We start from the raw sequence: 27,811 nt of genomic DNA, 5'->3' as shown, positions 1-27,811 counted from the left end.
AGGGTCGGGCCCTCACACTCAGGGCAAGTAGAATGTGCACTCATTTCTTTACTCCATACTCTGGGAGCCCCCTGTTGACTCAGGAACTTTCTGAGAACAAAGACAGCACTGGGAGATGAGCATTGAGGGCTACCCACCTTAGCTCTACGATAATTATTCTTCCTGATTGTATCATAGAGGGAAGAAGGAAGTCAAAAATAGATCTATGCTTTTAATATGAACCTGTGCCTGAAATAGTTTGATTGTTTTAATGTTGTTTCTGAAATTCCTTTTACCTTTGTAAAAAAAATTAAGAAATAAAAGTGAAAATAGATGTGAAATCGTGCAATGGCAAGAATGTAACAAAATAATAAACAACATCTGCCTAAATATTTTAATACATGGAGCTTTCCTTTTCTTGATTGGTTCCACAAATACCAGTTAAGTATCTCCTTGTTTGGGCCAGAGACCAGGCTGGGAAACAGATACAACAGACTTGGTCCCTGCCCTCTGAAGTTTTCAGTCATGGTTGGATGGAAGGGGAGGGCCAGGATAGGGAAAGTGTGGGCTGCTCTGGGAGGAGAAGCAAGGAAGGCTTCCTGGGGGAGGTGATATTTCGGCAGACCCCCTGAAAGATAAATAGAAGCAAGCAGGGCAAAAGGTATTTGGGAAAGAGAGGTCCCAAACAGAGAAAACTGCCTATTCCCTGGTCTGAAAACAAGTGAAGGGTGGAGTACAGACAGGGCAGGGATCAAGGGTATTAAGAGCCAAGGCTAGGAAATGAGAATTTTTTTCCAATTTTATTGAGATATTCCAATTTTATTGACAAGTTGTATATATTTAGGTTGCATGTGATTTTTTAAGGTGTACAAGCGTGATGATTTAATATATGTATACCTTATGAAATGATTACCACATTCAAGTTAATTAACACATCTGTTATATCACATAGTTACCATTTTTTGTGTGTGGTGAGAACATGAGATCTACTCTCAACAAATTTCAAGTATACAGTACAGTATTACTAACTATAGTCACCATACTATACATTAGATCTTATTTTTTTTAATGTTTATTTTTGACAGAGAGACAGAGCATGAGCAGGGGAGGGGCAGAGAGACAGGGAGACACAGAATCTGAAACAGGCTCCAGGCTCTGAGCTGTCAGCATAGAGCCCCACGCGGGTCTCGAACTCAGGGACAGCGAGGTCATGACCTGAGCCAAAGTCTGACACTCAACCGACTGAGCCACCCAGCGCCCCAAACTTAGGCATCTTATAACTAAAAGTTTGTACCCTTTCCCCCCCACTCCCAACCCCTGGCAACTGCCTTTCTGCCCCAGTTTTAGGAGTTCAACTGTTTGTTTTTGGTTTTTTTAGATTCCACATAAGCAAAACCAAATAGTATTTGTTTTTCTGTCTGGCTTATTTCACTTAGCATAATGTCCTCCAAGCTCATCCATGTGGCAACTGGCAGGATTTCCTTTTTTGGGTCTGAATAACATTTCACTGTATATACACACAGCACATCGTTATCCATTCATTCATGGAAGGACATTGGTTATTTCCACGTCTTGGTTATTGTGAATAATTTTGCAAGGTGCCCGCCAGTGCAGATATCTCTTTCAGTTACTGACTTCATAATCTTTCGGTATATATACCCAAAAGGGAGATTGCTGGATCATACGGTAGTTCCATTTTTAATTTTGTGAACAACCTCCATACTGTTTTCCATGATGGCTGTACGAATTTACACGGGTGGACTGGGAGACAGCCTGGGGGCAACGGGAGTTTCCAGAGTGATTCTGCCAGTTGTGGGAATGGTGATTTCTCCTGGGGAAAGGGCAGAGACAATCAAGGGAAAGTGAAAAGTGTCGGTAACGCACATCACCTGGGGAGGCCTCCGCCAACTTTGGCCCCACCCACAGGGCTGCAGTTTTCTGAGCATGACTGGACTCGCACCACTGAGCCGGGAAGCCCACCTCCTTTCAGTCAGCCCACGAGGAGCGAACCCCATTTCGGCGGCGGCCCCCTCAGCGCCACTGAAGCTGCCGGGACAGGCGGAGCGGGGGAGGGCACCCCGCGGGGCCGCAGGGCGCCGACGGCCGCCGCTACCCGGCGGGAGGCGCGCCCGCCTCCCTTCCTCCCGGAGCTGGGCCGGGCCGCCCCGCCCCGCCCCACCGCTCAGGGTTTCGATTCTCCGCTGGAGGCCCTCCCCGACACCGCGGCCCGAAGCCGAGGGCTAAATGGCGGACGCAGGGGCGCAAAGCGGGACACCGGGGGGGCCGGGCCCCGCGAAGCTCGAGGACACGAGCGGCTGGCGCTGCCCTGAGCATAGCGACCGTGTGGCCGAGCTCTTCTGTCGCCGCTGCCGCCGCTGCGTGTGCGCACTCTGCCCGGTGCTGGGCGCGCACCGCGGCCACCCGGTGGGCCTGGCGCTGGACGAGGCGGCGCACGTGCAGGTGGGAACGCGGGCGGCGCGCGGAGGCGGGTGCCCGCAACGGACTCGGTGGGGCGTGCCGGGTGGGCCGGCCGTTTCTTTCGGTTTGGTTTGCAACCGAAGGGCGGCTCAGAGGACCTGTAGGCGGCCCACCTGCTGTCGCCAAGGATCAGTTAAGCTTCAGAAGAGGTGGGTTTCCGGAGTGAAAACTTAGGCGCCCCGACTGATCCGCAGATGTCCTTGACCTCGTCCACCACGGTGGGTCCACCACACCGCCCTTGGCCTGAAAGAAAGTCTGCCTTTAGAGAAAGTTGAAAAGCCACACAGGCATCGCTGGTTTTCTCTCCTGGAGTTCACCGACAGGGGCGGAGGACTGCCTGACTGCCTGCCCTGGGAGCGGCCTCCAGCCACCGACTCCGCCCTTCTCCTCCACGCACGTGCCCATTCCACGCATTTAACAGCCAGGTGGGGAGCTATGACAGCCATTTTATTGATAAGGAAAGAAAGGCTCTGGAAGCCGAGGCTGGCTTTGAACCCAGCACTCCACAGCTGGATTGCCTCCACTGGCCCATTCCCACCCACCTTGGAGCCCTCACCTGTGCATAATCCTAATAGTGGTCAGGGGCTCCGGACTCTTGTTCCGGCCTTAGGGCCAACTTGTTCTGTGACTCTGGTCAAATCCTCTGCCTCCCTGAGATAGGCAGGCCCGCCCGTTTCTGGCGGATGTTGATTCTACCACTTCCTCTTGCCAGCAGTTTTTGGTGATTAATGACCTTTTTCCTCACATTGTGACAACCTTGGAGCTCCAAGGTGAGAATGGGCCCTGTGGGACCTGGTTCAGTTGGCAGGGGGGAGTCTTGGGTTTGAGGCCTTTCTTATCTGTAAAATAACTGTAATAATTAATAGCTCCTCAGAAGGCTGTTTCCAGAATTAACATGGCTGCTTCCAGAGATAGGGCTTGGATGTCTCATAGGCAGGTCCACCCACCTACCTACCAACATACTCATTTTGTGTTCACACACCTACCCACTCACCTGTTTATCCATCATCCTTCCATCCATTCATCAAACATTCATTCGGCACACACCTTGTGCCACAAGTTAAGGAACAGATCAATTCTTACCTGATCAGGAATTTCCCGGCTGGTGAGGTGAGAACAAATAGTGACAATACGGTGTGATAAGTATCGTAATTGGGGAGCCAGAGAGAAGACAGTATGAACTAGGAGCAGGGAGCGCAGGAAGACTTCCCAGAGGAGTGCCATTGGAACTGTCCTTGAAGGATGAGTAGGATTCCACCAGGTAGCATGACAGGTGCAGCACCATGTGACTGGGAGGCCCAGGCACCAGGAGGCTGGGTTATCTTTGGGTGACAGCAGCTAGACTTGATGGCTTAGAAATCACAGTGGGGTAGAAGATGTGCTCCCTGAATTTGAGGCTGTGGCTTCTACCTGAGTTACCATTGTGTCCTCACCCCCAGCCATGACCTAGAATACAACTGCACACAGTAGCAGATGCTTGTTGGGTGTTACAATAACAGTAAGAGCTATACCTGTTGAGTACTTACTGCCTGCCAAACACTGCACCAAGCACTTCGTGTACTTTTCATTCTCTACAGCAACGCGATGCGGTTATCCCCATGTTTATGGCTAAAGAAACAGGTTTAGAGAAGTGAGGTCACTTGTCCAGGTCACATGAAAGGAGGGCCAGGAATCAGACCTAGGAAACCGCCTGTCCCTCTGGGGCTTATGCTCATAACAGCTTGCTGGGTGGCTCCAGCTCTCCACTTGAAGCTGGCAGCCCTTGGTCATTGTGTTTGATTCAGCAAACACTTCTGGGTCACCCCGTGATCCCCATGGCAGAGCTGGGAATGGAGCAAGCCTGCCCTCAGGGAGCTCCCAGTTGACGGGGCAGCCAGACCTGGGGCCAGCAGCTGCGTGTAAGGCCAGCTGTAAGAAGATCCGGATAGAGGCAAGCTCAAACCCGTGGGGAAGAGGCTCACAGAGCAAGCCTTTGGGAAAATGGCAATTGTAAAACACGGAACTCTGGAAGGGAGCCATTTTAGGTGGGAGGGAGAAGGGAGCATGAACCCCCACAGACCTCACCCATGCAGGTCTTCTGAACCCCAGTTCAAGCCAAAGGGCCACAGGCTCCCTGGCATGTAATAGGTGCTTAGTTAATACTGACTCCATAAGTGAAATGCTCTTCTCCTGTCCCCAAGCTGCTTGCCTTAAGGTCCTATTTGAAAGGGTGAAAAACCAGGCCATAAGCAGGAATTGTTCTAGAAAAAAGGGAGGGGGGGATCAAGGTTGGAAGAATATCTGATGTGGGATTCTGAGGATCAGAGGGACCCTCATTCTGGCTCATCCTCCAATTTGCCACGTGACTCTGGGCCAGTCACCTCACCTCTGAGTCTCAGATACCTCAGCTGAAACAAAATACAGGGGTGGGAGGAGATGACCCCTGGGGTGGCTTGTTATCTCAAAAGTCACAGTATTGGGGCGCCTGGGTGGCGCAGTCGGTTAAGCGTCCGACTTCAGCCAGGTCACGATCTCGCGGTCCGGGAGTTCGAGCCCCGCGTCGGGCTCTGGGCTGATGGCTCAGAGCCTGGAGCCTGTTTCCGATTCTGTGTCTCCCTCTCTCTCTGCCCCTCCCCTGTTCATGCTCTGTCTCTCTCTGTCCCAAAAAAAATAAACATTGAAAAAAAAAAAAGTCACAGTATTAAGTATTAATTTTTCCTAGCTCTTTCACATACAGAAACGCATCCAAGAATGTTTAAAGCAGTTGGAAGCCAAGAAGCAGCAGCAAGTTGGCAACATAACCCAGATAGAAGAAGCTGCCGAGAAGCTCAAGGCAAGTGGACATTTCTTCCTTGTTCTAGTTGAGATGTTCACACTTCCCCTGGTACACAAGGCTCTCCTCAATATGGAGCCAAGGGAAGATCAAAACTAACCTCAAAGGGGCAGGCAGATCAGGTTTGATGGGGCTTGGGACTTCTATAATGTAGGGGACTCTTTTTAAGGAAAATGACACAAGGGGCGCCTGGATGGCTCAGTCAGTTAGGCGTCCGACTCTTGGTTTCAGCTCAGGTCACGATATCACGGTTTCGTGGGTTCAAGCCCCACGTCGGGCTCTGCGCTGATGGCGAGGAGCCTGCTTGGGATTCTCTGTCTCCCTCTTTGCCCCTCCCCCACTCATGCTGCCTCTGTCTCTCTCAAAAATAAATAAACTTTAAAAAAAAAAAAAAGAAAGAAAAATGACACAAAATCAGGTGCAAGACCATGAAGGGCCCTGGCTAATGAGGAGCCTTAAGCTTCTGTTGTGTTAGCTTTGTGTGAATCCACTTCTGCCCAGCACCTTAGCCTTGCCCCGTGGCAGCTCACAAAATGGAGGAACAGCCTTTCCTTCTGGCAACCGCCAAGGCCATTCTCTTAGAGGGACCAGTCATCCATCCCCTGCACCCCAAATCACCTTAAACAAAGCAAAATGCAGCATAAGGAGCATGCAAACAGCTCTTTGGGTTTTATTGCTTTGTTGAAAGAAAGAAAATAGGGTATCAATGTATTCCATAAATAAATACTTTCTTCAGGCTTCTCCTTTCATAGCAGTGTTTATTTACATGGATTCTTTTGTGGGCTTGAAATGGGAAGTGGGGGCTGACGTTATTGGGAGCTGCCATCTGACTAAAAAAGTTGCTGGGTCTTCTGGTCCTTTTATGTGAACTGAACTGGTCCCTTCCCCTTTCACCCTCAGCTGGCCCCTCCTGGAAATGAGGGCTAGGGTGGGATGCCTGCCCAGGGTCTCTGCCCCTGAGGGCTCTGTAAACCCTAGACTGACCCCTCACAAGTCAGGCAGAGAGACTGGCTCCGACCACGGGAGTAGCTGGCACCCAGGACTTTCTGGGCCAGGCCCACAGCAGAGTGGAGAGGCCAAGACCCAGGCCAGGCCACAGAATTGACCTCCTGTTGGCACAGCATCCACTGTCTGTGACTGCATGCCCGAGTGTGCTGGGGACAGTTGTGGTTTATACCTGTGGCCCCAGCTTCATTATTAATAGTGACGCTCATGTCTTCAAGAGCATTTCTCCGGGCTCAGACCAATAGTGGTTTGAAAAGATTTGGCAAGGGATGGGGGAAGCGCTTTGGGCTGTGCAGCTAGAACAGAATTGGGATACAGATTCACTGTCTGCAAATCTCTGAGCATGTATGGTTGGGGGCTCCCCAGAAAAGAGTTAGGACCCATGTGGAGAGTCTAAGGGGGCCCGTTTCAGCTTCCTCTAAGGAATGGAATTTTCTTTCTTTTAGTCTTCTCCTCCAACTTTTAAACTTTCATTTTGAAATAATTCCAAATTCACAGGATGTTGCAAAGGTAGGACAGAGAAGCCTTGTGTACCTTCCACCTAGTTTGCCCTACGGGTTAGATCTTACATACATACAGTGCAGTATCAAAACCAGAATTGACAGGGGCGCCTGGGTGGCTCAATTGGTTAAGCATCCAACCCTTGGTTTCGGCTCAGGTCATGATCTCACAGTTTGTAAGTTTGAGCCCTGCAACAGGCTCTGTGCTGACAGCTCAGAGCCTGGAGCCTGCTTCGGATTCTGTGCCTCCCCCTCCCATTGTGCCCCTCCCCTGCTTATGCTCTCTCGCTCACTCTCTCTTTCATAAGTAAGTAAATGAACATTAAGAAAAAAAAAAAAGTCCAGGGTATCCATTGTGTTCTTGTATGGATTGTGCTCTTGCTGTCATGACTGAGACTCTTTGGCTAGCCCTAGATCCCAAAGATTTCCGCCTTGGTTTTTTTTTTTTCCGAAAAGTTTTATAATTTTACATTGAAGTCCATGATTCTTGTCAAGCTAATTTTTGCATAAGGTGTGAGATTTAGCTCAAAGGTCTTTTTTTTTTTTTCCTTACGGATATCCAATTCCTCCATCACTGTTGAAAAGACTGTGTTTTCTCCATTGAATTGCTTTTGTCAAAAGTCAGTTGGCTGTAGTTGGCTGAGGCTATTTCTGGGTCCTCTATTCGGCTCCATTGATCCACGAGTCTATCCCTCTACTATCACATGGTCTTGATTGCTAGAGGTGAGAAGTCCTGAAATAACTGATACCTCTTGCTGGATTCTTTTTCAAAATTGTTTTAGCTTTTAGTTGTTTTAGTTCCTTTGCCTTTCCATTTAAGTTTGAGAATGATCTTGTCTGCTTTGTTGGGATTTTGGTAGGAATTGTGTTCAGCATGTTTATCAAATTGGAGTGGGCCTGTCCTGTGGAAGCTGGAGGGTAGAAGGGTTGCAGGAATATACCTTCTTATGGAAAAACCACTCTGGTGGGAGGGACACCCTGGCTGCTCCCTTCTCTTGCCTCCTTCTAGTCCCTCCTCCCATTGATCAGACCCAGCCTGAAGGAAGATCCTGGAAATTCAGGAGTCAGCCCCTCTCCCTCTGGAGTAGTGCTGGGGGAAGGACAGGAAATGGACCTGAGTCACATGGGCCTAGACTGGCTCCCTGGGCAGGGAAATAAACAGCCTCCATTCCTGGCTTTATGCCTTTCCCTGTGACCCACAGAGCTGCAGAGCCTGAACCACAGATTAGGGTCAGGGGACCAGTGATGTGACAGAAAGCGGCCTTTGCCAGAGTGGGAACGGGAAGATGTAGACTCAGCCATGCTGCTGTTGACACGGACGATGCCACCGGTCTCTACCACCCCTGCTGGGCACGGCCTCCCCTCTGCTTCTTCCTGCAGGCCACTGTCACGTATCAGAGTGGTCGGGACGGTGTAGCTAAAGTGGAGAGGGCAGGGGTGGAGAGCACGCCTGCCTTCCCCAGTGGGATGTCCCTGACAGGTGCCCATAGAAGCGTTGTCCAAAGTCCTACTGAATTATCAGCAAAATAGCTCTTTCCGTTTTCCTCACAGGCTCCTCACCCTCCATGGGACCCAGACAGGCCTCCAGGGCCCTGGGCAGAGATGGAGTCACATAGCAGCCAGCACTCCCATGTGCAAAATCCCCCACCCTCCCATGAGTGCACTTCATCGCTGCCCGAGTGCCTTCCCTCCCCAGCCCGTTACCTTCCCAACTAGACTGTCAGGCGCTCACCCAGCCCCACCCGCTCCAGTGCGAGCTACAGTTTCACTTTGAACCAACATGGCCCAAACCAGACACATACTTCCTTATCTCCTTGCCAGAATTCCCTCCCGCTTCTTCTCTCCCTCTCCCTCCCAGTCTTTGTGTGTGTCTCTCTCTCACTCTGTCTCTCTTGTTCTTTTTTTTTTTTTTTTTTTTTTTTTCCAGAGAGACAACATGAGTTGGGGAGAGGGGCAGAGGGAGAGAGAGAATCTCAAGCAGACTCCACACTTGGCACGGGGCCTGACTCAGGGCTCAATCCCACAGCCCTGGGATCATGACCTGAGCCAAATTCTTTTTAACCATTTGCATAATCAGCCTCATCTGCTTACACCTTAAGTTTTCTTATAGAGGGGGTGCCTGGGTGGTTCAATTGGTTAAGCATCTGACTCTTGGTTTTGGCTCAGGTCATGATCTTGTGGTTCACAAGTTCTAGGCCCTCATCAGGCTCCATGCTGGCAGTGTGGAGCCTGCTTGGGATTCTCTCTCCCTGTGCCCCTCCCCACCCTTTCAAAATAAATAAATAAACTTTAAAAAAAAACTTTAAAAAATAAAAAAATAAGTTTTCTCGTGGATGTTTTCAAACAGTTATTCCTGGAGTGAGAGTTATAACAATGTGTTTATAAATAGAGTTGTAGAGGGCGTCTGGCTGGCTTAGTTGTTAGAGCATGTGACTCTTGATCTCGGGGTTTAAGTTCAAGCCCCATGTTGGATGGGAGATTACTTATACAAAAATCTTTAAAAAAAAAAAAAGTAGAGCTATCGAAACTGCTTGGAGCATAGCTTCATCGGGAAGTTATTTGCTCTCTTAGTTTCTATAGAAAGGTCTTCCAATTACTTACATTGCCTCCAAAATGTGTTTATAAGTCAAGAGTTTGGAACACATTTTCTTTCCTTCATTTGGGTCATTCAGTAGAGATATATTTGTGTCCAGGTTCACTGGTCCATAGAAACCCTGTTGTAAGTGTAGGCTAATTCCCAGGCTAGCCCAATGGCAATTTAACCTATGTTGCATATGGTTGGTATAAGCTAGCCTCAGAACCTAACCACTGCCTAGAGCACTGTATAGGAAACGGGACTTCAGGAACTCATCCCACAGATCATGCCAAACCACATGTTCCTGCCCCACTAAGAGAACATGACATCACGGGGAGCCTGTCCACACCGCATCCCCCCCCCCACCCCCCAAGTACCAAGGGCCGCTATTCTGTTGGGTGTAGGAAAGAGGCCTATGTTTTGCTTTTATTTTTTTTAATGATTTTCTGTTTTATCTTTTAATTGTACTAGTAGTGTATGAACACATGTTCATTTTTTTAAATGTTAATCATAGTATATTTGAACATAGTATACAACTATAGAAACTACAAAGTGGGAGTTCCTCTTCGCCATCCCCCTAATCCTCACACCTCTTCCCAAACATGACCAGAACTAACAGACATTGGAATGCACTTGCAGACATATAGATGGCTATACAGGTTTCCCCTGCTATCCAAAAGTAGAGTGTTCTGTGAAACCTTCTGTAGGTAGAAATGGCATAAAGTAAAGAGCATCTCCCGCTTTTCAAACGTTTGAGTAAAACCACTTCACTTTTACAAAAGACCTACATTAATGCCTGTTTTCTAACCAGAAGAAATCTGAAGAACGTTTTCACTTTTGGGACAAAAACTATTACCACACTAATGTAGATTTCGTAAGGTCAAAGTGGACTAACGTAGACTTGCAGAAAGCAGGCATACCTGTATCCATATATAATTTTTATTTATCTTTTATATAAATAGGATCATCCTGTATATATTATTGTGTAACTTGCTCTTTTTCATGTGGTGTCTTGGAGAGTTTTCAGTGCCAGGACATATGGATCCCCTGAATTCTTTGTGCAGGGTGTGTGTGTGTGTGTGTGTGTGTGTGTGTGTGTGTGTGTGTTAAAATATACATAACATAAAAGTTATGATTTTAGCCATTTTTAAGTGTAAAATTCAGTGGGACTAACTGCATTTACAGTGTTGTACACTCATAACCACTATCTGTTTCCAAAAAGTTTTCACTATCTTAAATATAAACTCTAACCAATAAGCAATACTTCCCTTCCCAACAGCCCCTGGCAAACTCTAATCTATTTCCTGTCTCTGTGAACTGGTGTATTGTAGATATTTTATGAAAGGAAATCATACAATATTTGTCCTTTTGTGTCTGGCTTATTTCACTTAACATATCTTCCCGGGTCATCCAATTGTAGCATGTATCAGAACACTGCATTCTTTTTAATCACTAAATATTATCGATGCATGAATGCCTCATAATGTGTATAATAAACATACATGTATTTCCCAAAATGAAAATTTTGCCCAGCTTTATCACCGGCAATGCTGTATGAGCATCTTGGTACACAAACCTTCATGCACATGTGAAAATGTTTTCTAGGATCAATTCCTGCAAGAGGAATTGCTGCATCAAAGGACATATGCATTTAAAATATGGATATTGTCACATTGCCCTAAAAGTGCATTGCCAACAGATGCTACCACCCACCATGTATGTGAGTGCCTACTCCCCACACCATTTCAGACTCTGCTATTGTCCATCAGTTAAGATTCCTCCAGTCTGATGGCCAGAAAATATTTTCTGCTTACATTGCTCACTTCCTTGATTGTTTGAGAGGCTGAGTACCTCTTCATACAGTTATTGGCACTGGCATGTATTTGGTCCATTTTCAATCAAATGATTTCTTTTTTTTACTATAAGTTATGGATAATAAACCTGTGTAGTTTGTTACTTGTCATGTGGTTGTACAGAACCTTCCCTCTTAGGAAAATTTTCACTTTTTTTAAAAATTGTTTTAATGTTTTTATTTATTTTTGAGAGAGAGAGAGAGCACAAGTGGGGAAGGGAGACAAAGAATCTGAACTAGGCCTCAGGTTCCGAGCTGTCAGCACAGAGCCTGACACGGGGCTTGAATCTATGAACTGTGAGATCATGACCTGAGTGGAAGTTGGACTACCTAACCTGCTGAGCCACCCAGGCACCCTTGTTTTCATATTTAATAAGGCAGCTCATCCTTCATTGATCTTTTGAAAAATTTTTGGCTTTTCTTGTGCTTATTCTTCCCTACCATAATTTAATACTTGTTTAATCTGCATTGTTAATTAAGACTTTGGGATTACAGTGAATTTGTAGACCAATTTGGAGACAAGTAGCATCTCTAGCCACAGATAATGGTTTTTTGTTCTAACATTCAGAGGTTTGGTGTTTTGTTTTGTTTTTTAAATGTCTTCCAATACAATTTTATTCTTCTCTTTATGTAGGTCATTACAATTTTTGTTAGATTTAGTTTTAGGTGTTGTCCTATTTTTTTTCCCCGACCATCTTTATTTCCCCATGTATTTTCCAATTGGTGATAGCTGGCACTTTGGAAAGCTTGAGTTTTAACAAGCTGATCTTCTACTTGCCCAGCCACCTTGCTGAACTCACGTTTTAGAAGTTACAATTTTTTTCATGTTGACTATTCCGGATTTCCTGGTTGGCAATGATGTCATCTGTAACTGGTTTCTTTTTAGGCTCATGCAGAGTCGAGTAAAACCTGGCTGACGGGAAAATTCACTGAACTCAGATTGCTACTTGATGAAGAGGAAGTGCTGGCCAAGAAATTCATTGATAAAAACATGCAGCTTACCCTCCAGGTGTACAGGGAGCAAATCGAGTCTTGTGGAGAGCAAATAGACGTCATGAACAAACTCTCCAGCAGGGTCTGGAGGATCAGCCAGGAGCCCAGTCCTGTCCAGCTGCTGCAGGTAATGCTGGATTTCTGCCCTCACGGTGGATCCCTGCCACCAGCATTTCACGTTGGTCACTGGAACACAGTATTTACACTCCAAGTAAATACACAGAGAATCAGCACGCAAGTTTTCTTGCCCCTACACCAGTGGGAAGAAAATATGCTTTGTTAGGAACAGTGTATACATCCTGGACTAATTAAATAACATTAACAGCCACCATTTGGGGGCAGGGGAGAGGCTCTATGTTCCCATCACTTTGTGTATCTTAGCTCTAATATTTACTAGAAGTCTGCAACGTGGATATTCTCACCCCATTTTATGAATGAGAAATTGAGGCTCAGGGAGGGTGAAGTGACTTGTCTGAGGTCACACAGCTGGTAGGTGGCAGAGCTGTGATCAGAGCCCAGGTCTGCCTGACTGCAGAGCCACGAGGCCCCACTGCCTGGCCCTCTGCCGGTAGAGTCTTACTTGAGACCCTCCCCCTCCTGGAAGGGCAGGTATCCTTTCAGCTCCTGAGCAGGCTCCGCGAGGTGAATCACAGTTTGCTCAAAGGGGAGAGAAGGATCCTACTCCTTGGCCACTGGGCTTTGTTGGAGACTCTTCCCTTATACCGAGGGAGAGTCTAAGAAATAGCCCCTGTGATTCATTGCTGTATTAGTGAACACATGGTGTTGTGAGTGATGTTCGTGTTTTCAAGGAACCACGGAAGAAACTTCCTTCTCGCGCCAGTGCTCCCATGCAGCCTCCAGTGTGCTTGGATTGCTTTCCTCCTCGTGGAACTCTTCCTGTTTCCTTCCTTGCCAAGGCTTCTGGGAATCTCAGAGCTAAATATGTTTCAAACAGCTTGGCTAAGACTTGGTGGCATACATCTTGTTCCTCGTCTCACTCTGGCTTCCAGCTTATGTTCTTATCCTGGCGTTCTCTTCACCTAATTTTCCTGATTATAAAGGAAAATCTTACAGTATTAGATAGCCTTCATGAGATTCTTTACAGGCTTGTGGGAGAAGGCAAGGCATAACTAAAGGTGTCCTGGAGTGTAATCACAGATTAGACTGTGGCTGGAAAATAAGACAGACAAATCAATCAGTCAGTACAAAACCAGTTAAGCCAGTCCCTGTCAAATATTTCTAGTCTTGTGCCTTTATGTGGCCTTGGTCAGTTTGGCTTCCGTGTGTCATTGTTAGCTAGCAAAAAACTAAATCTAAGAAAAATTCTGGGTGAGGTGCTTTCCTAGGCACAGTGGATATTATGCCTTAAGAGGGGCTAGATGCACAGTGGGGTACATTTGTTTGTTTTTTAAATAATGGTACTTTGTAGGGATATCTAACACAAAAGGATGCTTCTGTGGAGAAGAATGTTTCTCTTTAAAAAAAAATTTTTTTAACATTTATTCATTTTTGAGACAGAGAGAGACAGCATGAACGGAGGAGGGTCAGAGAGAGAGGGAGACACAGAATCTGAAACAGGCTCCAGACTCTGAGCTGTCAGCACAGAGCACGACGCGGGGCTCGAACTCACAGACCGTGAGATCATGACCTGAGCCAAAGTCGGACGCCCAAGCGACTGAGCCACCCAGGCGCCCCATTCTTTTATCATAGATACAGTTTCAGGGCTTTGCCATCTTCTTTCTTTATTCTCTGGTGCCAGAACTACTGATATTCGTCATTTGTCATTCCTCCCTTCTATTTGCTCATTCACGTATTCATCAAATACATACTGAGCAACCTGTTCACACCAGGCCCCTGCTTGACATTAAGAGCTCATGGGTCAGGAGACATACTCAGAAACATTTATTTACAATGCAGCCCAAGTAAGCTATCAAAAGTATGTCCAAGAAATGTCCAATTCTGTATGGGGGGTCAGGGAAGACTTCTAAGGGAAGGTGACAGTGGAGCTCAGTGTGGGAGCATGAGGAGAGGCCACTGGGGATATACAGAGGGACAGAGCAGAGAGGACATCCCAGACAGGAAGGAATCATGTGCATGTGAGAGCCTGGCAGGCTGGGCAGCAGCGGGGGTTCAGCCGGGCAGGGATACGAGGGAGGAGGGGGTGTTGGGAGATGCAGCTGGACCAGGAAGCCAGGGCTAGTTAGCCAAGGGCCATATGTGCCTGGTCATGGGGTTTAGACTGTCCTGTAAAGATACGTGAGGAGTGTTGAGAACTGGGGAATGACCTGGTTGGTTTAATGCTTTTGGAAGGTCACTTTGGTGACAGAGTGGAGGATGGACTGAGGTGGCCTGGGCCAGTGGAAGGGTGTCAGGATGGGAAGAGGCAGGCAGGTTTGAGAGATGCAGCGGGATTGGTGATTGGAAGTGGTGGGGGAGGGGGGGAAATGCAAGATGATGCCCAGCCTCTGCTCGAAAGATAGGACGCTCAGTTGGTTGAGCGTCTGACTTCGCCCCAGGTCATGATCTCGTGGTTCGTGAGTTCAAGCCCCACATCAGGCTTGCTGCTGGCAGCGCAGAGACTGCTTTGGATTCTCTGTCCCTCTCTCTCTCTCTGCCCCCCACTCTTGTGCTCTCTCAAAAACAAGTAAAATATTGAAGGGAGGGAGGGAAGGAAGGAAGGAGGGAAGGAGGGAAGGAGGGGAGGGAGGAAAGAAGGGAGGAAGGGAGGGAGGGAGGGAGCGAGGAAAGAAGGGAGGAAGGAAGGAAGGGAGGGAGGAAAGAAGGGAGGAAGGAAGGAAGGAAGGAGGGAAGGAGGGGAGGGAGGAAAGAAGGAAGGAAGGGAGGGAGGGAGGGAGGAAGGAAGGAAGGAAGGAAGGAAGGAAGATGGATGGGTGGCTAGAGAGCTGTTGCCTGAGTTGGCAAAGCTGAGAAGCAGGTGTGCTCAATTCCATTCCTTATTCTATCATAAATATTTACCGAGAACCTACTATGTGTCACACCTTGTGCTAGATGCTGGAGCTGGGGGTACCAGGTGGTGGCATTTGTCCTTCACCCTCTCTCCCCCATCCCATTCCACCCATCTGCCCTCTGAGCCACCCTCCTGTTGCAGAGTGGCACCCTGGCCCCCATGTTAGTGCTCTGACTCCCTGGCCAGCTCTATTCCTGGGAGTGACCTTAGGCCTGGTTCCCCACAGTTACCTTCTTCCCCACCAAATGCGGATAGAGTCCAGACTGGCACCCCCTAGGCTGCACAGGGTCCAGGACCAGCCTCCTGACCTGAGGTTCTCCTGAGGTCCACCATCCTGCCTGGTGGTTTTGCCGTTAGCCTAACGGCAGAGGGCCAGGCCGTGCTCCCTCCTGAGGCGTCCATCTGCCCATCTTGCCCTGAGCAGCACCGCCCACTAACCAGGGCCTGCTCACTCAAGGCACTCCTTGCCCAGGACAGCCCTTGAAAGAGCGCAAAGTGGGCTCCTACCTGCCAACAAGAGAGTCCGCTGTAGCCGTTTCAAGCAGGAAAGGAGTTTATGAAAGAACGAGTATTTGGCAGGTCACAGGATCTCCAGGAGGGCCTGAAAGTTAGGATGAAGACCAGGTGACAGGAGGAAAGTCCAGGCCACAGCACGGGGGTGCTCCAGCGTAGACCCTGCTGCGTCTCTGCTAGGCCACTGACCCAGGCACTGCCCCTGAAGCCTCCAGCCCTGCTGTCCCTGACGGCTACATGCTGCTGCCACTGCCTCATGGTCACTTCCACATCCAGGCCTTCCACATCACAGGCCTGCACCTAGGTGCAAAGAAGGCTGGGAGAGGGAGTTTTCTAACTTCTACTTAGGAAAGCAACACTTAACACGGGAAGGCTATTTAAAGGGTGAAGTCCAGGCAGAAAACAGGTCAGGTCCCCCCAGTGGTGGGCCCTCCCCCTCAGCTGGCATTCCGGCTGAACTTTCAGGGTCCTTGGCTTCCTTCTTGGAACATGGTTTCTTGCTCCCTCCTTTGGACATGCCCAAAGGGCTCTTTCCCCAGAAAAACTGGCCCCTCATCCCTTTTGTTCCCTTGTACCTCCAGCAGACCCGTCGCAGTGTCTGTAAAGCTTCAGGGTCCCTTGCAAGGCGGTGAGCAACTTAAGGGCAGGTGCAATCAGCCAGCCTCCCTCCTTCCTCTGCCCCGAACGCCTAGCACAGAGTAGAGCTCAGTGAACATGGAGGGGAGGAAGAAATCAACAGTGTAGGCCCGAAAACGACCTCTGCGTGTCTGCCGCCCTGGGGCCGGCTGTGTGGTCTCTTCAGAGCTCTGTTCCCGGGGGCCCAGCCTGGGCCGGTCCCATTTGCCGGGGCAGGGTGGGGCCTGTACTTGCTGGCCTGGGTTTGTTCCGGGGTGCAGCGGTGGAGGCTGGGACAGCACCCACAGTTCCCAGAGCCACCCTGACCCCTGCCCATCCTGACAGGAGTACGTGGCCGCTGAGCAGCAGATGCAGCAGCAGATGAGCCTGGGAGAGCTGTGCTACCCCGTGCCCCTGTCCTTCGAGCCCGCCAAGAGCTTCTTCAAGGGCCTCGTGGAGGCCATGCAGAGCATGTTACAGACACCACTGGACGTTCGCCTCAAGGAAAGTAAGTCGCTGCCTTGTGTCCTTAACTCCCCTAGTGCCCTTTCACCCAGAGACAACGGCAAAGACCCAAATGGTGATCTCAGTCATACCTTTTCCACACAGAGGCCCTTGGCTGGGTGGTCAAGGACTCCTGGGCCTAGGCCCCACCCACCCTTCAGACTTCACCTCCTTCCCTTTCTGAGACCCTGTCCTGCCTCTCACAAGTATACCGCTGTGCTTCTGCCCCTAGGGTCGCTCCCGGGATTCTGACACACTTTATATTTGCCTGCTTTGGGCTCCCTGCTGGAGTAGCCAACTCTCCCTCCTCCCCTTGCTCTGTCTAGCCAAGTCCCACCATCCCTGCAGTGAGCCCAGGGCGCTCACCTGGGAGTCCTTTCCACACCAGCCTGGGCTGGCTCTGCTGGCCATCTCCCCCTCTGCCTTTCCCCCCTCCAGGCCCTGGCCGATCTCCTGCCTGGGGCTGTGCGTGAGGTGGATCCATGAACCTCTCCCTGCCCCTCATAAATGCCGCAAAGGCAAGAACCACTAAGAGTCCTGCTCTGAGGTCCCTGAAGGGCCTGGTATAAAGCAGATGCTCAGAAATACCTTTTTTCCATTCATTTACCTCTGTTCTTATGATTCACTCAGAACATTTACTGAGCCCCTTTTCTCTGTTAGCAATGGCAGGGTACAAAACAAAGGTCTTACCTTTATGGTGTTCATTGTTCTGGGAGAAAGTCATGTAGAACAGTATGTCAGCGGTAAGTGCTCTGACGAAAAATACAGCAGGGTGAGGAGAACACTGGGTGACTAGGAGGAGGAGCTATTTCTTATGGCGAAGTGGAGAAGGCATCTCTGGGAAGGGGATATGCAAGATGGCCGAAGGAAGTCCCCAGCAAGCTCTGCAGGTCTGAAGGGCTGAAGTTCAGTGTAGTGGTTACATGCGTGGACTCTGGAGCCAGGCTGCCTGGGTTCCTATCCCAGGTCCACCACTTCCTAAGCCTCCTTTCTTGGGCAAGGCACCTAAGTTTTCTGTGCCTCTGTTTCCACATCAATGGAGAGAATAATAAAGTCCCCTCTCATAGGGTTGTGTAAGAATTAACATCTCATACATAAACTGCTTAGAACCGTGCTCAGGCATAATAAGCAGTATGTAAGCATTAGCTATTATTGTTGCTGTAGTCGGTCCATCTGAGGGAAAGTTCTTTTGGGGCAGAGGGAGACACAAGTGCAAGTGTCCTGAGGCACAATAAAGAGTAGTTTGGCATGTTGAAGGAACAGCAAAGGGGTCAACAGGAGTGAATGTGGGTGCGAGGAGGGAGGAAGAGAGAGAGAGACAGAGAGAGAGAAACCAAGGAGACTCCAAGGACTTTGGTCTGAGCAATTGGGAGAAGAAAGTTGCCCTTTTCTGAGATGGGAAGGAGGAGCATTTAGAATTGCAGGCAATGGCCCTTTTGGTTCTCTGAGCAACACCATGGTAGTTTGCAAGAACAAACACCTGATGTAGGATGACAGAAGGGGAGCCAAGAAGAAAGTGGTTGATGCATTTTCTCAGGATGATCGGTGTGATGTGAAAGCACCAGCTATGTTCAGTGTAAGAAATAGTGGCAAAACGCAGGTCACGAGAACTCAAGGAACCAAAATCGCATCCGGTGGCCTCACGGGTTGCATGTTTGAATTGAGCTTTGTTGCAGAATGATGAAATTAAATTTAGAAAATTGAGGCCAACTACTGAGGACATTCAGGGCAGAAACTGCGTGATGAAGTGGAGGAAGTCGGATGCCACCTGGTCAAATGGGGCCTGGCAGGGCAGTGGCAGGAGATTAGGAGAGGAAAGGGCGAGAGGAAGTGCTACAAGCACCCATTCAGCCCCCTCCGGAAAACGGACAGAGGGGAGGCCAAGCCCTGGCTACAGTGCCGGCCAACCTCATGGGTGAGTAACAGAGACACAGGAGGTAGCAGCACCCAGAGGAAGGAGAGAGTGATTCTGGTGGAAAACCAGGAAGCCCTCTTGAAGGAGGTGGCACATCAGCTGGGCCTTGATGAACCACTAAGGCTTCCAGAGTGGGAGAAAACAGGGAAAGGCATTTCAAACTGAGTCAAGAGAAGGTTGCAGCCTGTTTGGGACACTGTGAAGTGTGTAGCAAGGCTGAGCGGTAGTCTTTTGTTTTTTGATTTTCCAAGCTGGTTTGTTAAAGCAGATTTTAAATCTATAGATGATGTTCTCTTTGCTCATAACTTCCACTGGAATTTTGAAAACATTTTAAGATGAAATTAAAAATAAAACCACATGTCAGAATCGTAGCAGTCAATATATCTAAATGTTTAAAAAGAATAATAAATAGCCAAATATGAAAAAAAGAAAAAAAAAAAGAATCTTAGCGGTCAGTTTTAGGAATCTTTGGGCTTGTCAGTTTTCAGCAAATGGGCACTGGTATGTCCCCAACCACCACAAGATGTTACTCAGATGGACCCCAAATGCAGTTCACCCACATTTACATTCTCAGTGGCCCATTCCCAAAGAAACAGTGGTGCCTGCTGAGTCCATGATAACGCTTGCTCCGTGCCAGGCATTGTTCTGAGCATTTTACAGATAAATCCAGCAACTCCTCACCACTATCGTGTCAGGGTCGGGGCAGGGAGGGGGAGTGGGGGATGCCTTTATTATTTCCATTTTACAGATGAGGGAGCTGAGGCTCAGAGAGGTTAACTGATTAGCCTTACCTTGCATAGCTGGTAGGCGGTAGAGGCAGAATTCAAACAGACTCTGACCCCAGGGTCTGTGTTCTGATTCCCGCCCCGCACCTTGCTTCCTCCAGGCCATCACCCCTCACCGACCTCCAAATGAGATCATCACTCTCATGATCACAAGTAATACTGAGAGGTGCTCACTCCCAGGAAGGACACAAGGAGACAGGGGTCTTGCAGCACCTGCCCTTCCGGTGCCCCGCCCCCCCTCTGGATTTTCCACAGACACTGTAGGCTTCACAGGGCCGAACAGAATCCAGCATCTTGGGGCACCTGGGTGGCTCAGTCGGTTAAGTGCGCCTCTTAGTCTCAGCTCAGGTCTTGATCTTAGGGTCGTGAGTCCAAGCCCCATGTTGGGCTCTGCACTGGGCATGAAGTCTACTTTAAAAAAAAAAAAAAAAAAAAAAGAACCCAGCATCTTCCCCCCAGTCTGCTGCTGCTTGACTCCAGTCTACTCCCAGTAAACAGTTAAGCCTGGCACTTCTGCCATTGCAGATTTCCTTAACCCAGCCCCCTCTTCCATCCCTATTGCCCCACTTCAGGCCCAAGCCTCCTGGCAGGGCCTCTGCCTCCATGCTCACCCTGCCCCATCTATCCCCCACCAGAGAGATCTCTGGAAATTCTGCTTCTGTCTACCCGTAGACGCCTTCCGTGGCTCCCCGCTGTTTACATGCCACTCCTAGCACCTGCCTTTAATTAATGTCTGTGCTCCTGCTGTACCCTCTTGTTGGGAAAGCCTCCTATCCTTTTTTCTGGATGTCCAAATCTTCCCGATCCTTTAAGGGCCAGCTAAGGTGCTTCCTCCTCCACGATGTCTCCCTTGATTCACCTCTCTTCCCTCTGTGCCTTGGCTGGTAGCTCAAGTGAGCCCACCTCATTTACCTGACAGAACTGTTGAAGACAGGGACCATGGCTTGGGTTTCCCCCTGAACCCCCTCCCACTCAAATGAGACACCGACATGACCTTTCTGATGACTTCATTTCTTGTTTTCCATTTTATCCTGGAATTTGCATTTCCGCCATGTGGTCGCCCCATTCTCAACTATTTGAACACATAGTTGATTCTCGTGATCATCCTTGATCCTGTGGTCTCTTCCCCAGGTTCAGGGCTCATTCACCCTGGCCCGAATTCACTTCCCACCCTCAGAAGTACACTTCTCCTTAGATCCAAGTATTATCCTAGAGTATTCCTGTTGCAAATTCCTGAATTTGCATTAACTGCTTACATTTGTATGTGGTTCTTGGGAGAGATTATGCGACTCTCCAGTTTTGTAATATTTTTAGTATGTTTTGTAGTTTGCTCTTGCTTAGATGAGCACCAGGCACTCATTTCTCACAATCTGTTACAGACATGAACTGCCAGCTCTCAGGCTCCTCCAGCACCAAGCTAGTTTCCTTGTTGAAAACAAGCCCCTCACCAGAGCGATCACTCTTCCTAAAATGTAAGCCCCAGGAATGGGAGCGAAGAGAGGGTGGAGAGGGCTGGGTGCGTGGGAGGGGAGACAGGGGGTCATAGAAATAGAGGCCCCCCCTTTTTTCCTAACAGACCCAACTTGGGGTTTTTTAACCTTTATTATTAGTTTTTAAATACAGAAATAATACATACTCATTGTAGAAAAATTAGAAAACAAAAACAATTTTTTAAAGACCATCACTTTTTCATAGATAACTACTAGTATTATTTGCCCTGTTAGCTTTTCTTGGTTTATTTATATATACATACAAGGATATATTTAATATATTGTTTTTTACAAACATGGTATCAACTATACCTACTGTTTTGTAACCTGTTTTCATTTATGGATATGTTGTGAAAATCTCTGTTCCCTTAAAAAAATTATACAGGTAATGCATGCTTCTTACAGAAAATTAGAAATTACAGATACACAAAAAGAAAACCGTTGCTTCCCCAAAGATAAATGCTATTAATATTTTGGCATACATTTTTTTCAGACATTTTAAAAGCACAGGTGTACAGTTTTTTTTTAACTGGGATCATATGATACTCTTTTGTAAATTTTTTATTTAACAGTGTAGCTTGAACAATTTTGTTTCAATAGATTTAAATATCATCTTTATTTTTAAAGGATGCATAGTATTCCATTGAATGAATATGCTATATTTAACCAATTCATAATGCTGTGCATTTAGGCTGCTTTATATTTTCATTTCTATGAACAATGCTATAATAAACACTCTTATACATGTTAGCTGCATTAATGAATAATTGAATGGATACACCTTAGCTCATTTTTGGATTATTCTATAGGAGTAAATTTCTCAAAAGGGGAATTACTGGGCATGTACTTTTTAAAGTAAACTTTGAAATATACATAAAGAAAAGCACAAAAGTCAAAGGGGTGCCGCTCAATTATTTTTAAAAAGTAAACACTCTATAACCTCCTTCGGACCAAGAAATGGAAATTTCCAGCTCCCCAGAAGCCTTCCTCATGTGGCCTTTTTTTTTAAGTTTATTTTGAGAGAGAGAAAGAGAGCATGTGAGCTCACACACCTGTGCGCAAGAGTGGGGGAGGGGCAGAGAGAGAGGCAGAGAGAATCCCAAGCAGGCTCTTCCCTCTGGCTCCCCGCTGTCAGTGCACAGACTGACGGGGGCGGGGGGGGGGGGGGGGCTCAATCTCAAGAACCTAACCGAGAGACCATGACCTGAACCAAACTGACACTTACTGACTGAGCCACCCAGGCACCCTTTTTGTGGGCTTCTATTCACTACTCCCGAAGGGTTAACTACTCTCCTGATTTCTGACACTGTAGGTTAGTTTTGCCTGTCTTTGACCTTGATATAACTAGATCATTCAAACTGTACTTTTTTGTGTCTTCTGTCACTCAACATAATATTTGGGAGATTTATCCATATTATTGTGCAGAGTAGTAGTTTGTTCATTTTCACTGCTGTATTTAGTATTCCATTGTATGAATATAGCACTGTTGAAGGACATTTTGGATTATTTCCGGTTTAGCCTGTAGTGAATGATGTTGCTATGAACATTCCCGTGCATGTCTTTTGATGCACGTTATGTATGCATTTCTGTTGGGTATTTACCCAGGAGGGGGAGAAAAGGATGCCTACTATAACCACTTCTATGCAACATTATTCTAGATGTCCTAGACAGTGCCTTGAGGTAAGAAAAAGAAACGAAAGCTATAAGGATTGGAAAAGGAAGGAAAAAAGATCATTATTCACAGATGACATGATTACAGAAAATCTAAAATAATCAAGAGGTAAATTACAATTACTACTAAGTGTATTTAGAATAACTGTTGGATGTAATATCATTATACAAAAATCATATATCTATATATTGGCAGTAAACAATTAGAAAATGAATGTTTTTCTTTTTTTTAAGGTTATTTATTTATTTTGAGAGACAGAGAGAGTAGAGAGCATGAACAGGGGAGGGGCAGAGAAGGAGGGAGAGAGAGAATCCCAAGCAGTGTTGGCTCGATCTCATGAACCTGAGCCATCAGATGCTTAACTGACTGAGCCACCCAGGCGCCCCTAGAAACTGAATTAAAAATTTTTTTAATGTTTTTATTTATTTTTGAGACAGAGACAGAGCATGAGCAGGGGAGGGGTAGAGAGAGAGTGAGACACAGAATCTGAAGTAGGCTCCAGGCTCTGAGCTGTCAGCACAGAGCCCGACGCAAGGCTCGAACTCGGACTGTGAGATCATGACCTGAGCTGAAGTTGGACGCTTAACTGACTGAGCCACCCAGGTGCCCCTAGAAACTGAATTTTTAAAAATATTATTTTCAGTAACACTTTTTAAAAACCAGGAATAAATCTAACAACAGACTTGCAAAAACCTCACTACAGGAAACTCCAGAACTTTACTAAGAAAACAATTTGGCAGTATCTAGTAAAGCTGAACATCTATGTATCCTACCACGTAGACTTTGTTTTTTTCACTTCATGTCTGTATATGTGGTATAATGCACTGAGAACGATTATTGGGGATTTAAGTTAGCACCACATTTCTGGAACACAATTTGGCAGTATTTACCAAAGTCCTTAAAAGCAAAATTATCCATGTTGACCCAGCAATTCCTCTTTTAGGAATGTATCCTAAAGAAATAATCAGATACATAAAGATGTAATTAATATTTTCAGAAGCTTTTTTTAAAGCCTAAATATGGAAAAGGGGGAGGGATAGGTTAAATTATAATGCATCCAATACATCAAAATCTTAGGGTTGCCATTAAAGTGCTCTGATGAAAGAATATTATTTGACAGGGTAAAATGTCCTTAAGTATGTCAATAAATTATAAAAAGCAGATTACCCAAGAGCATGTATGGCATGATAATGTTAAGAAAAACTATAAAATGGCAAGATAAAAACTGGAAGGATATACACCCGTGTTACAAGGGATAGGATTTAAAATTTTTTAGACATCAGCAACAAATTCCATGGATGGTACAAAATTCAGTGACATTTTCACTCCTTCACTTGTGGCCCAGCCACCTCCCCAGAGGCAGGCAGGGTTACGAGGGTGGTTTTTCATTTATCTTTTGGTGATTCCCAATCTGGGCTGCGGGTGCGAGCCTGGTCGGTTGCCGGGTCGGGGCACCGCGCTGCCCCTCCCACTACGTGTCGCCCCGGTGTCCCCGCCCCCTGCAGACGCGCGCACGCCCACACTGGAGCCGGACACCATGCACGCACGCCTGCGCCTGTCCGCCGACCGCCTGACGGTGCGCTGTGGACTGCTGGGCCGCCTGGGACCCACGCCCGAGCTGCGCTTTGACAAGCTGTGGCAGGTGCTGGGTCGCGACTGCTTCGCCGCCGGACGCCACTACTGGGAAGTGGACGTGCAGGAGGCGGGCGTCGGCTGGTGGGTGGGCGCGGCCTACGCCTCCCTGCGGCGCTGCGGGGCCTCGGCCGCCGCCCGCCTCGGCTGCAATCGCCAGTCCTGGTGTCTCAAGCGCTACGACCTCGAGTACTGGGCCTTCCATGACGGCCAGCGCAGCCGACTGCGGCCCCGCGACGACCCCGACCGTCTCGGTGTCTTCCTGGATTACGAGGCCGGCGTCCTCGCCTTCTACGACGTGTCTGGCGGCATGAGCCACCTGCACACCTTCCGCGCCACTTTCCAGGAGCCGCTCTACCCGGCCCTGCGGCTCTGGGAAGGGGCCATCAGCATCTCCAGGCTGCCCTAGGGGCTGAGACTGGAGTGACTGCCTTAGGCCTTCCGCCGCTCTGGTGTCACCCGACCTCGATGCGGCTGGTCTGCCTGCTCCCTAAGCACGCCTATCATCTCCCCCGCCAGTCATGCACAGGTGCTTTGAAGGTCTCCTCTCCTAGGTTGGTTTCAAACATGCCCCACACACAGATCCTCTGCCGGGACTGTCTCATCGGACCTTCCCACCACCAGGGCACTTACACTACACTGCTTTTAGTCCGGGTGCCACCCACACGTGAGCCCTAAGCATCCTGACCGTGTCAGAATACATTATCTTCGGCCTCGGACCTCTCCCTCATACAGCAGTCAGCAATACCTGGCACTTAGTAGGCGCACAATAAATGAGAGTCATCCAGCTCTTTCTCCCTTAATGTCCCTTTGATCTGCCTCCTCCTCTCCACTGTGCTTCAGCTTATCCATGTCACTTACCTTCAGAGCAGCTGCAGGAGCATCTTAACACCTCATGGCCTGAACCCTCTTCCGTCCTCATCCTCCACTGTAAGGCCAGAGGCATGTGCCTAAAACTTCGCTTAACCTTAGAACTACCAGGCGGTTCCTAAGGACTACAGGGAGAAAAGCAGGCACTTTCCCTTAGCATTCAAGGCCTTTCTAGTCTGCCCGGAACTTCTTTATGCCTCATCTGGCTTCTACGGCTCTTTTCAGAGACCCTCCAATTAGAGCTGTCTACACCTTTGCCCTCTGCTACTGGCCCCATACACTCATTTATGCAGAAAAGCCCTTTCATCTTCCTTTGCCTGTTTCAGCCTTCCCCTGGCTTAACTGCCCCAGGAAGTCTCTCCCCAAGCCACAGGAATCTCTCTTACTATTAGAACCACAAGTCTGGGACCTTGCTTTCCAACTAGATTGGAAGTTTCCCAAGGGCAGCTGTGTCCCACACTCTCCCCACCCTGAAAAGTTCAGAATGTTCCGTTCCTCCCAGGCAGTGAATGACCAGCAGCCAGCTATCGACTCAGCAGTTGAGCTGAGAAGTCCACATGAACCACCCAGCCTGACCTCACTGTACATGTGGGGAGACTAAGGTCCTGAAAGAACGTTGCTTAAAGTCACCCTCGGTGATTAAAGGCTGGGCCATGCCCCGCTCCAGCCCCCAGGCAAGTGTCTTACTTGGTCCCTGTCCCAGCTCTTGATCTGAGAGATTTTACTGCTTATTCATTCCTCAGGGAATGTTGGGAAGAAAACCAGCAGGTGACTGCTGCTTAGCAACCACAGGCAGTTTTCCCAACTGTCTTGGAACCAAAAGAAGAGGAGCTGAAAGTAAGGTTTGGACAGTCCAGACATCCCCATGCTCCTCAGGCCCCTCAGTTCCAGGTGTTGCCACGGAAACCCAGAGAACCACTTTCCAAAAGAGAAGTGACAGAAATAGAGAAGGCCAAACCAGCAGGACCTCGCAGGCCAGCTTCTCTAACAGGAAGGGAAAAGCATCTTTCTTGGGTCTGTGCCTCAGCTCTGAAGACTTAGCATCATTATTTGTCCAATTCCCTAGATGGTTTTGAAACCATCCTGTGTTAAAGTGTCTTCTTAGGTGCTTGGCAAGAGGGCAGTGGCAGAGTGAAGAAAATGCAAAGGTGAAACCTACTTACGGCTTCAGGGTATTAATTAGCTTGAACCACATAAAACTGACAATTTCTAACAGTTTCTGACCTAAAAATGCCACTTTCATATAGGGCAATGAAATATAAGTAGGATACAAGGCAGAAGGAACCTTAAGAGTGCCTTCAGTTCTAACTAAATCACTTAAGACGCTAGCTGGATAAACAGCAGAATGTCTAAGCACATTGCTCCAGGAATCCTGAAAAAAGAATTCTACTGGGGATGAGCCAGATCTGAATTCTGACAGGGCATTCCCGACAGAAGGAGATGGATATACTGTGTCTCTCCCTGCAAAGACATTCCCAGACCCATGGCGGCCAGGGCCAAGCACTAACAGCACCTGCTATTTTGTCAGGCACGGTTCTGATGCTTTACGACTATTAACTCATTTGATCCTTACATCATCCCTAGGAGGTGGAAAGTTACCCCAATTCTACACATGGCAAAATTGAGATACAGAGTGAGTAACTTGCCCAAGGTCACACAGCCAGTGGTGGAGTTGGGGTCTATGCTCAGGTCCATCAGGCCATACTGTCTGGGTGAACACAGCTAGCTAGTCTCTGGCCAATGCCTGCTCGCTCCCGCCTGTTTTGCCTGTGATACTTGGCTTTGGCCTAGTTACTCTGTGGGACGTGGGCCTAGCTTTGGATTATTTTCCTTGGGCTGAGATGAGGTCCTGTACCCAGAGAGGAACTTGAGAGTTTGGAATTCATGTATCAGAGACAGAGCTGGATTATAAAGGACAAAAACTGGCTCTTCTCAAACGCCTACTCTGTATCAAGACTTGCACTAGCCAGAAAACTGCAGTTTCGGTACACAATCTAGTGACCTTAGGCTAGTCGTTTTACCTCTCAGAGGATCATTTGTAAAATGGGAGTAATGACCCTGCCTAGTGCTGGGAGGCTCACAAGAGCCAACGGTTTTGAACTTGCTTTAAAAACCATACAGCACTGGACCATGTCAGGACCCATTAGCATCCCCAGTGGAATTCCTGTCGTGCCTGGCATAGTGTGGGGGCAACAGAAGCTCCCAGCAGCCATCCGGCAGTAGCAGGAACCTCCCTGACTATTCCTCATACAGGACTAAAGCTTCCTTGGGGTCTATGACTGTAAAGTCACTTACCTAAATCTCTCTCAGATATGAACTTGCAGAAATTAAAAAAAAAAAATTTTTTTTAATGTTTTTACTTTTGAGAAAGAGAAGAGACAGAGGCGTGAGCAGGGGAGGGGCAGAGAGAGAACAAGACACAGAATCCGAAGCAGGCTCTAGGCTCTGAGCTGTCAGCACGGAGCCCGACACAAGGCTCGAACTCACAGACCATGAGATCATGACCTGAGCTGAAGTCGGATGCTTAACTAAGTCACCCAGGCGCCCCATCAGAAATTTCCTAATACAGCAAACTGCCTGCAGATATTTTTAAATGACCTTAATTTTCTATTATGTGATTTGTCTTAATAAAGATGAATACTGTACCTTGTAA

At 48.0% G+C, this 27,811-nt stretch overlaps 1 protein-coding gene, 1 long non-coding RNA gene and 1 pseudogene across 4 annotated transcripts; 2 read left to right on the top strand and 1 right to left on the bottom strand.

Moving 5' to 3' along the window:
* Window positions 1-1,369: 1,369 nt before the first annotated feature.
* Window positions 1,370-3,169, bottom strand: LOC123593277. Its single transcript, XR_006710229.1, has 3 exons — window positions 3,014-3,169; window positions 2,571-2,700; window positions 1,370-1,810 (listed from the first exon to the last, which is right to left on the bottom strand). It is a non-coding gene; the product is annotated as an uncharacterized LOC123593277 (long non-coding RNA).
* Window positions 1,978-27,811, top strand: TRIM14 (tripartite motif containing 14). Of its 3 annotated transcripts, XM_045468908.1 has the most exons (7): window positions 1,978-2,439; window positions 2,652-2,675; window positions 5,174-5,269; window positions 12,088-12,321; window positions 16,636-16,798; window positions 20,874-20,966; window positions 24,162-27,811. In XM_045468908.1, exons 1-7 carry the CDS (start codon window positions 2,224-2,226, stop codon window positions 24,695-24,697), a joined length of 1,362 nt encoding a protein of 453 aa, XP_045324864.1. In that variant the 5' UTR covers window positions 1,978-2,223; the 3' UTR covers window positions 24,698-27,811. The 3 variants fall into 3 exon arrangements, with proteins under 3 accessions (XP_045324864.1, XP_045324865.1, XP_045324866.1); XM_045468909.1 differs by lacking the exon at window positions 2,652-2,675 and having other exon boundaries at window positions 5,159-5,269; XM_045468910.1 differs by lacking the exon at window positions 2,652-2,675 and having other exon boundaries at window positions 1,979-2,439.
* On the top strand, window positions 18,127-19,126 carry LOC123593275 (annotated as a pseudogene).

This window comes from Leopardus geoffroyi, chromosome D4 (assembly GCF_018350155.1).
Source record: "Leopardus geoffroyi isolate Oge1 chromosome D4, O.geoffroyi_Oge1_pat1.0, whole genome shotgun sequence".
In the NCBI taxonomy this organism is placed as follows: domain Eukaryota; kingdom Metazoa; phylum Chordata; class Mammalia; order Carnivora; family Felidae; genus Leopardus; species Leopardus geoffroyi.
The sequence above is the reverse complement of the archived record's forward strand: the minus strand, read 5'-3'. Positions and strand labels throughout refer to the sequence as shown.

What these genes read in the sequence shown, in the direction of transcription:
- TRIM14 (XM_045468908.1), top strand. Translation starts at nt 2,224, where the DNA reads ATGGCGGACGCAGGGGCGCAAAGCGGGACACCGGGGGGGCCGGGCCCC. An exon ending in GTCCTGTCCAGCTGCTGCAG is followed by an intron (nt 12,322 to 16,635) that starts GTAATGCTGGAT and finishes CCATCCTGACAG; the next exon opens with GAGTACGTGGCCGCTGAGCA. An exon ending in GGACGTTCGCCTCAAGGAAA is followed by an intron (nt 16,799 to 20,873) that starts GTAAGTCGCTGC and finishes AATCTGTTACAG; the next exon opens with ACATGAACTGCCAGCTCTCA.